Source organism: Phaenicophaeus curvirostris, chromosome 5 (assembly GCF_032191515.1).
Source record: "Phaenicophaeus curvirostris isolate KB17595 chromosome 5, BPBGC_Pcur_1.0, whole genome shotgun sequence".
In the NCBI taxonomy this organism is placed as follows: Eukaryota; Metazoa; Chordata; class Aves; order Cuculiformes; family Cuculidae; genus Phaenicophaeus; species Phaenicophaeus curvirostris.
In genome coordinates, this window is record NC_091396.1 from 67940683 (window position 1) to 67953103 (window position 12421).

Genomic DNA, 12421 nt, shown 5'->3' on the forward strand with positions numbered 1-12421 from the left:
TCCCAAAGGACCAGATGTGTCTCATCGTGTTCGATGAGGCAGGTGGGAGAAATTAAGGGCACATCACACTTGCTGGTGAAAAGGTAGGAGGAGTTAGAGGTGAGGCAGTGTCTTCAAGGTCTAAGTCACAGCTCTGACTTCCCAATGAGAGGAGTCCGAAGGAGGCCCCAAAAATGATCAAAAGCCTGGAACACCTCCCCTGGGAAGAGAGGCTTAGAGAGTTGGGGCTATTCAGCTTGGAGAAGGCTCCAAGGAGACCTTACAGGAGCCTTTCAATAGTTGAAGGGGACTGAGAAGAAAATCGGGGAAAAAATGTTTTAGCAGGGCCTGTAGCAATAGGACAAAGGGCGATGGTTTTAAACCAAAAGAAAAGTTTAGGCTAGATGTTAGGAAGAAATATTTTACACTGAGGGTGGGGAGGCCCTGGCCCAGGCTGCCCAGAGCAGGGGTGGCTGCCCCATCCCTGGAGGGGTTCAAGGCCAGGCTGGATGGGGCTTGGAGCCCCTGATCCAGTGGGAGGTGTCCCTGCCCAGGGCAGGGGTGGGACTGGATGGGCTTTGAGGTCCCTTCTAACCCAAACCATTCTACGACTGATCCCCAGCCCTGCAGTTTAGAAGGGGCTCGGAGATGCTCCAGGTTATGCTTGTCAAGTAAAGCCCAAAGGAATTCACTGATTTCTCCAGCTCTTCCACAGGACGGAGCAAACCCCAAGGGCAGGTGAAAGGCTCTGTTTGATGGCAGGTATCACTCACAGCTGTGCTTTTGGCTTTAAACACACCCCAGCTGCTCTGGCCTCATTCCCCAATGAGGGGCACCTGCCCATGGTGCCACCTTTGGCATTAAAGCAGAGCCTGGGATGGGGTCTGAGGGGTTTGGGATGGTGGCTGTGCCCATGGATGATGCATCACCTCTGGAGCAGTACCTGGAGAGCTGTGGTGGGCAGGTAAAGGGGAAGGGCAGGTAGAACCTGGAAGGCTGTGGTGGGCAGGTAAAAGGGAAGGGGTAGGTAGTACCTGGAAGGCTGTGGTGGGCAGGTAAAAGGGAAGGGCAGGTAGAACCTGGGGAGCTGTGGTGGGCAGGTAAAAGGGAAGGGGGAGGGAAGAACCTGGAGAGCTGTGACAGGCAGCTAAAAGGGAAGGGGTTGTAGAACCTGGAAGGCTGTGGTGGGCAGGTAGAAGAGCACGGGGGAAGAACCTGGAAGGCTGTGTTGGACACATAAAAGGGAAACAGAGGAGAATTAAAAAAAAACAAAAAAAAAGAAAAGCTAAGCTGCGTTGGCCGGGAATCGAACCCGGGTCAACTGCTTGGAAGGCAGCTATGCTCACCACTATACCACCAACGCCTGCTTAAGTCGATTTTTCCACCCGCAATCCAAGTGCATTATTCCAGCCCAAACCCTCCTCCTGCTGTTTTCCTTCCAGCCTTCAGAGGGGGAAAAATAGTTTATAGTGGCTGCTGAGGGCATGGAGAAGCCCCAGCAGGGCGCTCTGCTGGGGAAGGTTGTCCTCTGCTGCTGAAGAGATGCTGCTGCATTTAAACTCTTGCCATGGAGCTGTTTGTGAGGGGCAGCCTGGCTGCTGGGGTGCAGGGGGCTCATGTCTTTTTGTGCTGGTTGGTAAATACGTGCAAAAATGTCTCTTTTTTTTTTTTTGGCATTTGGAATAGCCTCCTGGTGTTAGGTGGCTGCAGATGCAGCAGGGTGAGGAACTGTGGGAGGGCTGGACTCTGCAGCTGAGCATCACCTTCACCCAGGGAATGCAACTTCTTTCTGTGAGCATGAGAGAGTTGGGGTTGTTCAGCCTGGAGAAGAGAAGGCTCCAGGGAGACCTTAGAGCAGCTTCCAGTACTGAAAGGGGCTCCAGGAAAGCTGCGGAGGGGCTCTTAATCAGGGAGGGCAGGGAGAGGATGAGGGGGAACAGTTTTAAGCTGCAAGAGGGGAGATTGAGATGAGATCTTAGAAAGAAATGTTTTCCTGTGAGGGTGGGGAGGCCCTGGCCCAGGTTGCCCAGAGCAGGGGTGGCTGCCCCATCCCTGGAGGGGTTCAAGGCCAGGCTGGATGGGGCTTGGAGCCCCTGATCCAGTGGGAGGTGTCCCTGCCCATGGCAGGGGTGGAACTGGATGGGCTTTGAGGTCCCTTCTAACCCAAACCATCCCACCATCCTTGTTGTAAATGACTTTTCAGCTCAGAAAATGAGTTTAGCCCTGGCTATTTAAATCCAGAGACCACCTTGTGGCAGCGGGGAAAGCCCTCTGAATATGGCCCTATAAAGTGCAGAATGTGGTGAGGCGTAACAAGAGTTTTCCAAATGCTACTGAGCTTTTTGTGTTTCCAACTTGCTGGAATACTTGATAACAACAGATGTGCGGGATATCACTGCAGAAAGCGGGGAGGAAATCCATGTGTGTTGCTTAAGGCAGCTGGGTTTGATTTACGTGCCCCTGACTTGCAGGGGTTCCGGCACTGGGAGTGAAAATGGCCTTTTCCACTCAAGCTGCCCCAAACCTGGTGATTTCGGGCAGGGTCTATGTGTGAAATCTCCTTCCTGGAGCCACTGGGAGATGCCCAAAGCTTGATGGGGCCTTCAGTGAAGTCAATTAGCCGAGAGTCCGTGGCAATAACCCCTGGCAGCCAGCCCGGCATAAATGTGGTCTTGTGCCTCCTTTTGCAGTCCTTTCCTGAGCATCTGCAATCACAAAGGCAATTCTCCCCAGCGCATAACCCTGTGTGGCCTTTCCCAGACCAGTTAGATGGAAACCTGATGAGAAAGGGAGATTTGCCTCCTGTTTCTACCTCCTCCATGCAATTTCCTTTCTGCTACTTGTTTTACGGCTGTTTAGTACTTCCAGCCCCCTGCACCAGTCACTTCTGCACCGCTGCTTCTTTAAGCCATGCCAGAAACTCTAGGGGTTTTCTGACTGTTAAATTTACTGCATTCTCTGATGCCTCTTAGTTTATGTGAGTAGTCCTACCGGCTTGCAGTGCTGAGGCTTTTTTTGTATTGTCTGCAGCACAGTTCATACAAAGCTTTCCTAATTAGCTCCTCTATGGCTAAGCTTTAGTCCACTGGAGGTCTTGCAGGGACTGTACCTTGCTTCCCCTGTTGCTAATTTGGAAAATACCCATTTAAAACAGGTGTATTTTAGTTTATTGTTATTTGTGACTGTTAACGTATCTGGCTTCTTAATTCTCAGATAGTGCTCTTGGATCCTGTTTTCTAAGGAGCCAAGGGGTTAAGGAGCACCTTGTCTTGCTCGCTTGCACTGTTAACTGATCTTATGGGGCTCTGCATGTAGAAGCCACTCCTAGAAGCAGTTTTCAACTGAGGTCTTCATGATGCTCTTGGAGCTGGACATAATCACATCTACGCTCAAGCTGCTAAGGGTCCTCTGGGAAGATTTGTCACTTAGTGAGACTTTTCCAAGTGTCTACAGGCAAATATACGGCAAAGGAGGAGCAGAGAACTCCCCGTGTGCACGGTTGTGTTGCTAAGTGAGCCGATTAGCACAGAACATAGAGCAGCACTGGCTCAGGGCTGAAAAGCACTGATCTGGAAACGCGGCTCCCACTGCAGCCCAGGCACTTGCTGCCAACTTGAGAGCTTTGGTCTTGCGTGTTCTTCCCTCTTCTGATTTGTGCTTGGACTTCTCAAGCCCTTTTGGCCTTCAGGCCCCAAAAATGAACACAAAACCTCACGTATGGATCATCTTGTCCAAGCTGTCACCTGTTATGTGTGTTGGCAGAAACCACCTTCTTGGAAGAAGCTTTCCACTATCTACAGGCTTATGACTTAATGGAAGAGGGATTAAATCCTTTCCTAAACTCTTGCCTCTTCAATATTATGATGCCTCTTAAATACTTTCTAATAATAAATAGCTGATAAAGGAGGACACTGTGCTTTTCCAGCCCAGAAAGCCACATGTGTCCTGGGCTGCGTGAAAAGTGTGGCCAGCAGGGTGGAGACTCTCCCCCCTCTGCTCTGGTGAGACCTCACCTGGAGTCCTGCCTTCAGTTCTGGAGTCCTCAGTGTAGGAAGGACATAGATCTGTTAAAGCAAGTCCAGAGGAGGCCATAGAGACAATCTGAGGGCTGGAGAACCTCCTGTAAAAGGATGGGCTGAGAGAGTTGGGGTTGTTCAGCCTGGAGAAGAGAAGGCTCCGAGGAGACCTTAGAGCAGCTTCCAGTGCTGAGAGGGGCTCCAGGAAAGCTGGGGAGGGGTGGGGATAGGATGAAGGGAAATGCTTTGAAGCTGAGAGAGGGCAGATTTAGATTAGGTATCAGGAGGAAATGTTCTCCTGTGAGGGTGGGGAGGCCCTGGCCCAGGTTGCCCAGAGCAGGGGTGGCTGCCCCATCCCTGGAGGTGTCCAAGGCCAGGTTGGATGGGGCTTGGAGCCCCTGATCCAGCGGGAGGTGTCCCTGCCCGTGGCAGGGGTGGGACTGGCTGGGCTTTCAGGTCCCTTCCAACCCAAACCATTCCATGATTGGTATGCAAGAACTTGCTTGCAGATGTGTTTCCTGCCAGGAAAGAATGCTGGCTTTGCTGACTGTCTCTCGCTTAAATCAGTCTGGTGACCTCCAGCAGCTGAAAGAAAACGCTGCTTCTGAATCTGTGAGCTGCTGCCCTCTGTTGCGCAAATCCAACACCACACTGACACGGTGCCCTGGCAGCAGGGAGAAGAAATAGTTATATACAGAATAGGAGTTGAAGCCAGCCAGGGAATGTTAGCTGTCTTCTTTGGGAAAGCTCATGAGCAATTACTTTAGGCTGCCTTTGAAGTGTGGTGGGAAAAAGCACCTCCCCTGTTATAGGAGCTGTGTAGATTTTTATATACTGATAGACCAACAAATTACACACTTTGGAATGTTAAGCCTATTCTTTAGTATAATACATATACAGAAAAAAAGGATTGAAGTTTCCTCACTGAATAGATTTAGCCTTTTGGTCAAAGTAAATGCTTGAATTACAATATCCTTAATGACATTTTTTCCCAATTCAAGGATGACCTCTCGACTAGTCCTCAGCTGTTTACTTCCATAAGCCCGTACGATGTAGACCTTCCGATTCAAGCAACTGAAGATGCATTGTATGGTCCTCACTTCAACCAGCCCAAGGAGCTTCCTACAGACTTCTCCTCTGTCGACCTCAGCTTTCTTCCAGATGTTACCCAAGATAACAGAGAGCAAAAAGTATCTGAAGATGGTCACAAAACGCAGAATGAGCTTGATGGGTCGATATCAAGAAACGAAGACAGTGGTGTCTTCATGGATGAAAGCAGCTTGTCCTATCCAGACAAAACCCAGCCATCCCCTGGAGCACCTGAGGTGTGTCCTCCCCTGACACCAATGACTCCTGTGACCCCAGTGACACCAGCATCAGAAAGCTCTGGCATAGTCCCTCAGTTACAGTAAGTTAATGTATTATCTACGTAGCATATAGAATCATAGAATAACCAGGTTGGAAGAGACCCACTGGATCATCGAGTCCAACCATTCCTACCAAAATATGTAATAGTCCTAGTTTTGCTTAAACTGTGAGTTAGTGCTGTGACTCCTCACTTTTAAGAAATGTTGTGAGCGCTGTTTGGCCTTAAATAAGCCAATAAAAAAATAACAGAGGGGCAGCTATTCCTCCTTTCGGAGAACTGGAGCAAATGAGCTGACAATATTGGAAGGGACCTGGATGCTGTACTGATCCATGCGATACAAAAATGGAAGTGGCACGGAACAATACACAGCTTAGAGGAACAGGGGAGAGTGGATTTGATAAACATGCTGGATGAGCGAGTATCTGAAACACCTCTGGCTTGTTAAGGGGGAAAAGACTCTTTAAGGAGACAGGAGATGAAGCCTCACAGGGAGAAGTGCTTGGTAGAAATTATTTGTATGTAGTATGTACCACTGCTGACTTCAGTCTGCAGGATGAAAAGACAAAGATACTTGAAGGAGGATTTTTTTCTAGCACAGAGAACGTTAGTGCTGAGAGCGGACTCCAGGGGTTTGAAGATGATGCTTTGCTTTTCTGAGTGTAGAAACAGTCTGAGCAAGTGAAAGCGGCATGAAAAGAAGTGCGGGGACCTCTGGCCTTGATATAAGATCCTGTCCTCCCTAGGCCAGAGGAACTATGGGGTAATTCATGCCTGTAGAGACCAACGTGCCCTGACCCACTCCGAGTGCTGTAGTAACTCTGTAAGCACTCGGTAACGGTTCAATTCAAAGCTGTAAGCACTTCAGTGATGTAGTTACTGGAAGACACACAAACTTAGTATTTGGGGACTAATCGCTTCATACCTCATTATCTCCTCCTGTTAGAAACTAACTCTGGCATTGAATTATTTCAGCTTTGCCAAAAGTAGCTTCACGCTAGACTGGGAAAGAGGTAGGCAAGAAATGAGTCGATGCCCGTTATTAATTGGAGTGCGACTTCATGTTCAGCCGGAGGTTGGCTCTGCAGCGACTTGCTTTTTGCAATAAGAGAATTCCTCTCTTGTTCTTCAGGAATATAGTGTCGACTGTAAACTTGGCTTGTAAACTAGACCTGAAGAACATAGCGCTGCACGCCAGAAATGCAGAGTATAACCCAAAGGTAAATATTCTGGATACGAAGCTTCACCTGAACTCCCCTTTCTTGGTGCTGCTGGGTTCTAACACACAGATTCACAGTTGGCTTTGTCCCTTTTTCCCTTATGGGCCATGCTAGTGCTATTAGAAAGCAAAGTTGTGCACCTTGGACCTGTTAAATTTAAAGAAATACAGAGATTTTTTTTTTCTTTGAATAAAACCATAGGAATGAGATGTTATCAAGCTGTTGAATAAAGGAGATGACCTCTCGCACCGGTAGCCAGCTACCTCCAGCTGAAAGGGCTCAAGCAGCCTTCGCTGTAGGGGGTAAAACTCTTGTCTGAATTAAAAAGGACTGATATTCCATGATAATTGCAGCAAGTGGCCTGGATTGAAGAAGTTTACTGGGAATAGTCTGGGATTCCATAAGTGACTCCAGGCTGGTTAACAAAATCTACAGGACTAGGTCCTGTGATTGTAGTTTTAAGCCTCCTGGCCCTAGTGGAGTGGAAAGTAACTTCAGAGTTGGAAATTACACGAAAGGAATTACACTTACACAAAGGAAATATATGCTGTATTGAGCTTTGAAAGTGACAGTTTGTGAAAGAATGAACAGTGAAATGGTACTGCTGAGATCCCTCAGCAGGACTGCAACATCTTCCTTTGAATTTGTAGAGGTTTGCTGCTGTGATCATGAGAATCAGGGAGCCACGAACAACAGCCCTCATCTTCAGTTCAGGAAAAATGGTCTGCACGGGAGCAAAAAGGTATTTGTTTTGCTTTTCCTTCCTTCTAAAGGTCTGGATCTTGCAGCTATGCTTGTATTCTGGCAAAAAATGTCAGAAGCCCACGTTTAAATTATCTAGCAAAGGGCTGTCATAATTGTAAGGAAAAAATGAAGCACTGGTATTGAAAAATGTCTAGCTTTCCTCATGATGGAGTCCTAGTAATTACTGAACTGCAGGCTTCTGTCCCTGAATATAGATTGAGCTGAGCCGACATTAGCAGAAAGCTGCTAAAATGCCCAGGGCTTGTTAAGGGGTTATTTGCACTTCTCGTTGACTTTCAAGTGAGTTAGGACATAACTTGCATCTGTCAAGCCTCTCTTTAGTGTCTGTGTTCAGTAGTCAACACATCTGCCTCTAGAATATGGGAGTTGGAGAAAAGCAATGATTTCTGTACTTGGAAGCTTGTTTTCTCAAGTTCATCAGCTGCCTTGGCTTTTATAGCCTTAAACTGTCAATGAGAGAATGCACAAACTTATAAGTAGAGACCTCTTCTCCAACCTCTTCCACCATCCCAAACTAGCAGGGTGATGGTACCAGCGTCTGCCGTCTGCTTCTTGGATCAGCTCTGAGAAGCTGTTGTAAGGAAGCGAGAAAGAAACCTCCAAAGAGGGGAACTCCTGGGTGATGCAATGTGCTCCAGCGTGCTCAAACAGACTGCAGGGAAGTGAACCACAAAGTGCCTTTTCCCTTTCAACTCACTAAAGCGGCTCTGGGGATAGAAACTTTCTGGTTTGAGCAGTAGCGTATATTTTTCTGGAGCAGATTAGCATGGTGGTGGCTCTAAACCAACTTGCATCTTGAAAGGAGTTAAAAAAAGGACTAATCAAAGCTGCTTTCCCCTTCTGCTCTTCCCTCAGTGAAGAGCAATCACGGCTCGCAGCCAGGAAATACGCCCGCGTAGTGCAGAAGCTTGGGTTCCCTGCCAAGTTCCTGGACTTCAAGATACAGAATATGGTTGGGAGCTGTGATGTGAGGTTCCCCATCCGGCTGGAAGGCTTGGTTCTCACTCACCAGCAGTTCAGCAGGTATGTGGAAGTCACAGTTGCAACCTCATGCAACTTGGCACAGCGTCCTTGTATGCAGCAGACGGGCTCAGATTCTGAGGCTGTGCAAGCCTGGCAAGACAGTAATAATTAACCCAATACTGAATATCAGGCTCGCTGGTTCAGCAAGGAGGAAGTGGCTGTAGACATCACGTTGCAGTAAAGATAGATAGATGTTCTGCAATAACTCCTGTTCTGAGTGGGGCACAGGCCAAAAGAGCCCTCTGCTTAATTGCTAAGTGATGTACAGCAGTCTGGCATAATTCCTTGGAGTCTTCTCTTCTCCAAGCTGAACAACCCCAACTCGCTTAGCCTGTCCTTGCAGGGGAGGTGTTCTGGGCCTTTGACCATTTTAGTGGCCTCCTCTGGGCCCTGATCCAGTGGGAGGTGTCCCTGCCCATGGCAGAGGGGTTGGAACTGGATGGTCTTTAAGGTCCTTTCCAACCTGAACCATTCCATGACCTGCTCCAAGAGGTCCATATCTTTCCTGTGCTGAGGGCTGAAGAGCTGGATGCGTTATTCCAGGTCATGTTTTACCAGAGCAGAGTAGAGGAGCAGAATGACCTCCCTCAACCTGCTGGCAGTGCTTCTTTTCTCAGCTGGTTAATGAAGATACTCCTTTGCACAAGGTTTTTTTGTGAACGTTGATGTAACTTCCATGTTGCTGCATATCAACAATGTGCCCCAGAGACCTTCATTAGCCTGAGCAGTGTTGGTGACTGCCCTTTCAGTTCTTGCCAAGTGCAATATCAAGCCTTAGTGGGTGTTTTTCTTCACTGCAGACCACGTTAATATGAAAATAACCACTCGGGTTTAATCGGAGCAGCTCTTAAGCTACTTGAACCTGGACTATGCCCTTGCTCAGTTGTGAACCTTTAATACTAAGCGGGTCTTAACTCCAGTCAAACCTGATGCCTGTCTGCAAGGATAAAGGCTCTGACCTTCAGGCATGAAGCCAGTCTGCAGCTGCAAAATACAGAACTGAAAAATATAGTGTTTCTGGGATATTGCCTCAGTTCTTTCTGTCTATATGTCTATTAGCCATCAGTTTAAAGTAAACATGTAGTTGAGTGATGGCCATGCTGTGCCTTCAAGGTGGGCTTGTTCAGAACTAGTTATTGCCATCGCTGAGGAAAGGATGAAGATTTTGGCACTGACAAAATCAAAATTTACTTGTCTTTTATTGGCACTTCGTTTAATATTTTGCATTTAATTTGGGGATTAAATATATATTATATATTCACTTGGCTGTCATCTTTTGTTAGTTGCACAAGATGCTTCCTGATAAGGGTGTTTTTCAGACTAAGTAGGATTTGAGAGCTGTTTGAAGATTACAATAATGGTTTCAATGCTATGGAAAATTCACGCTCAGAAGTCAAATAAGCACAAACTCCTACCAGGCCCAGCTGGGACTAAAGGTTTCTCTTGAAGATGTGCAAAACCTGCCTTTCTCTGGGTATCATAAAATCACCTGAATTGGAAGGGATCCACAAGGATTATCGAGTCCAACTCCTGTCCCTGCAAATAGCAACCCCAAAATTCACACCATGCCTCAGTTCCAGTAGCTAGCTAACATATTTGGGTTTAATTACTCTGTTAGTACAATTAGAGAGGACTTCATGCATAAAACACTGAGACAGTATTTGCATTTTACTAATCTTACGTGTTTGCTTTGAAACAGCTATGAACCTGAACTGTTTCCTGGCCTTATTTATAGGATGGTCAAACCACGGATAGTGCTGCTTATCTTTGTGTCTGGAAAAGTTGTACTGACTGGTAAGTGGTCTCCCTCCATCTATCTGCAATCAAGTGCTTCCATGTATTCTGAGAATGCTTTTAAACTGAACGTTAGCTACATTAGTATCTTGCCACAGTAAAGCCACTCAGGAATCCTTTTAATGCCTGCTGCTGCGCATCTGCATTTTCTGCAGGTAACAATATCTGTATTGATGCACTAGAATCTTGTATTGCTTCTTATAGCATCTCAGATTTCCATGTTGTTAAAACTGAGTATTTAATTCAGGGCATAATGCCACGTGTCAGTGTTCAGAATCCCAACAGGATGCTGCCACGCTAGTAACTCTCAGTTATTCAATTGCTTATTGTGATAAGTTAAAATTGCTTGGACAGGAAGCAAACTTCTTAAAGCACTTTGCTGACAACATTTAGCAGGGATTATTAGAGGAAAGGGTGGAGATGTAAGAACTTGTTCCAGACTGTTTGGCAAAACCCTCATGAGGCAAAAGTCTTGCTGAGTAATTTTGCTCAGTAGATAACTGTACCTCAGATCCCACGTCAAAAGCATTGAATTCCTGAGTGCGTGTTCCCAATGTTTAGCCTGGAGAAGAGGAGGCTGAGGGGAGACCTCATTGCTCTCTACAGCTACCTGAAAGGAGGTTGTGGAGAGAAGGTAGCTGGGCTCTTCTCCCAAGTGACAGGGGACAGGACGAGAGGGAATGGCCTCAAGCTTCACCAGGGGAAGTTTAGGCTGGGCATTAGGAAAAAGGTTTTCACAGAAAGGGTCATTGGGCACTGGGACAGGCTGCCCAGGGATGTGGTTGAGTCACCTTCCCTGGAGGGGTTTAAGGGACAGGTGGACGAGGTGCTAAGGGACATGGGTTAGTGTTTGATAGGAATGGTTGGATGTGATGATCCGGTGGGTCTCTTCCAACCTGGTTATTCTATGATTCATGTAAATACCTTCATTCAGAGGAACTGAAAGGTAAAGTGTACTTGTTCCCAGAGGACCTGAACTCTATCTGTATATTCACAACACAGCTCTGAGGTATTGGAAAGACAAAAGAGAAGCTCCTGCCTTAGGCAGGGATTCTCATAATTGTAACTCATGAATGAGCTCAGCTAACTGAAGAGTAGGGGACCTGGAACCAAGCTTAAATACTTCCTCTACCTTCTTAGGTCCAGTAAAATCATACTGCTCAGTTCTGCTCCACTGACACTTGTGGTTTTGGGCTTGCTAATTGCAGCACCCTCTAAAGCATGTAGCAGGCCCAGAGGAACCAAGGTAAATCATCCTCCGTGAGCACTGCTCCCATCTGTAATGACAAAATGGAATTTGCTGAGCTGTGAGGCTTTCTTCCCTAATCAACAAAGTAACTTGAAGGTAATCGCCCTTTAGAAAGTCAAAGTTGTAGTAAAACAGATGAATTAGTCATGTCCAAGGTTTATATGCTTACCCTGAGCACCACTTAACCCAACTGCCAGTTCATTTAAATGCAGTTTTCTTGTACCTAATGTTTGCTACTCTAGCATGTAGAGCAGCCTCACTGGTAAGGAATGTTCCTGCTTACGGCAATACAGTCAGTGTACAGGACTTGGCATTAAAGATTTGCTTGCACTGACGTTAAAGAGGCCAGTTTTGAAATCACACATGCCCTATCAGAGCTGAAAAGTGAAAAAGCTTCTCTGAACAGAAGAGTTCTCCAGCTGTGGGTCAACTTCTAGTAACTGAATAAATACCCTTCATTTCTTGTTTCTATCTTTCCACCTTACTTATCAACAGGCAGAGCTGTTACTGTTATGCAGATAATACTGTGGTTCTTCTAACTGTCAAGAGTAGCCAACTCCTTATTTGATTCCACAGATCAAACAAGTCTAGTCTTAAAGCAAAGCAAGGTAGAAATTGTTCTTCATGAGATGGCAGAAGTATGATAGAAATTCTGCTATAAGCTAACAGTAAGTTGCTTTTGAACTCCTGCGTTTCTTCATGGTTTGTAATCTTAGGTTTGAGTTGCATTCAGTTATTCTCAATGCTTGGCTAATTCATGACCTGTTTTTTTCCCAAATGCCTTTCTAGGAGCAAAAGAGCGTTCTGAAATCTATGAGGCATTTGAAAACATCTACCCCATTCTTAAAGGTTTCAAGAAAGCATCATAATGTGGCCCATAAAGCAACTGAGTGCATTTCCATTATTATGCATGGAACAGAAGCAAGGCTATTCCTGGACTCAATGGTACAGTTAAGGATTATTAAGCAGTTTATTCTGAATGTTACAGATGCCTTTCTATAGTTTGTGG

The 12421-nt window shown here is 46.5% G+C and overlaps 1 protein-coding gene and 1 non-coding gene across 2 annotated transcripts; one reads left to right on the forward strand and one right to left on the reverse strand.

Annotated features, from left to right (window-relative positions):
* Positions 1-892: 892 nt before the first annotated feature.
* Positions 893-12351, forward strand: TBPL2 (TATA-box binding protein like 2). The gene is made up of 7 exons (XM_069856907.1): positions 893-943; positions 4997-5403; positions 6494-6581; positions 7232-7323; positions 8202-8369; positions 10069-10163; positions 12202-12351. The coding sequence occupies exons 1-7, from the start codon at positions 893-895 to the stop codon at positions 12279-12281; spliced, it is 981 nt and encodes a 326-aa protein (XP_069713008.1). The 3' UTR covers positions 12282-12351.
* Positions 1271-1342, reverse strand: TRNAG-UCC (transfer RNA glycine (anticodon UCC)). The gene has a single exon. It is a non-coding gene; the product is annotated as a tRNA-Gly (tRNA).
* Positions 12352-12421: the final 70 nt, after the last annotated feature.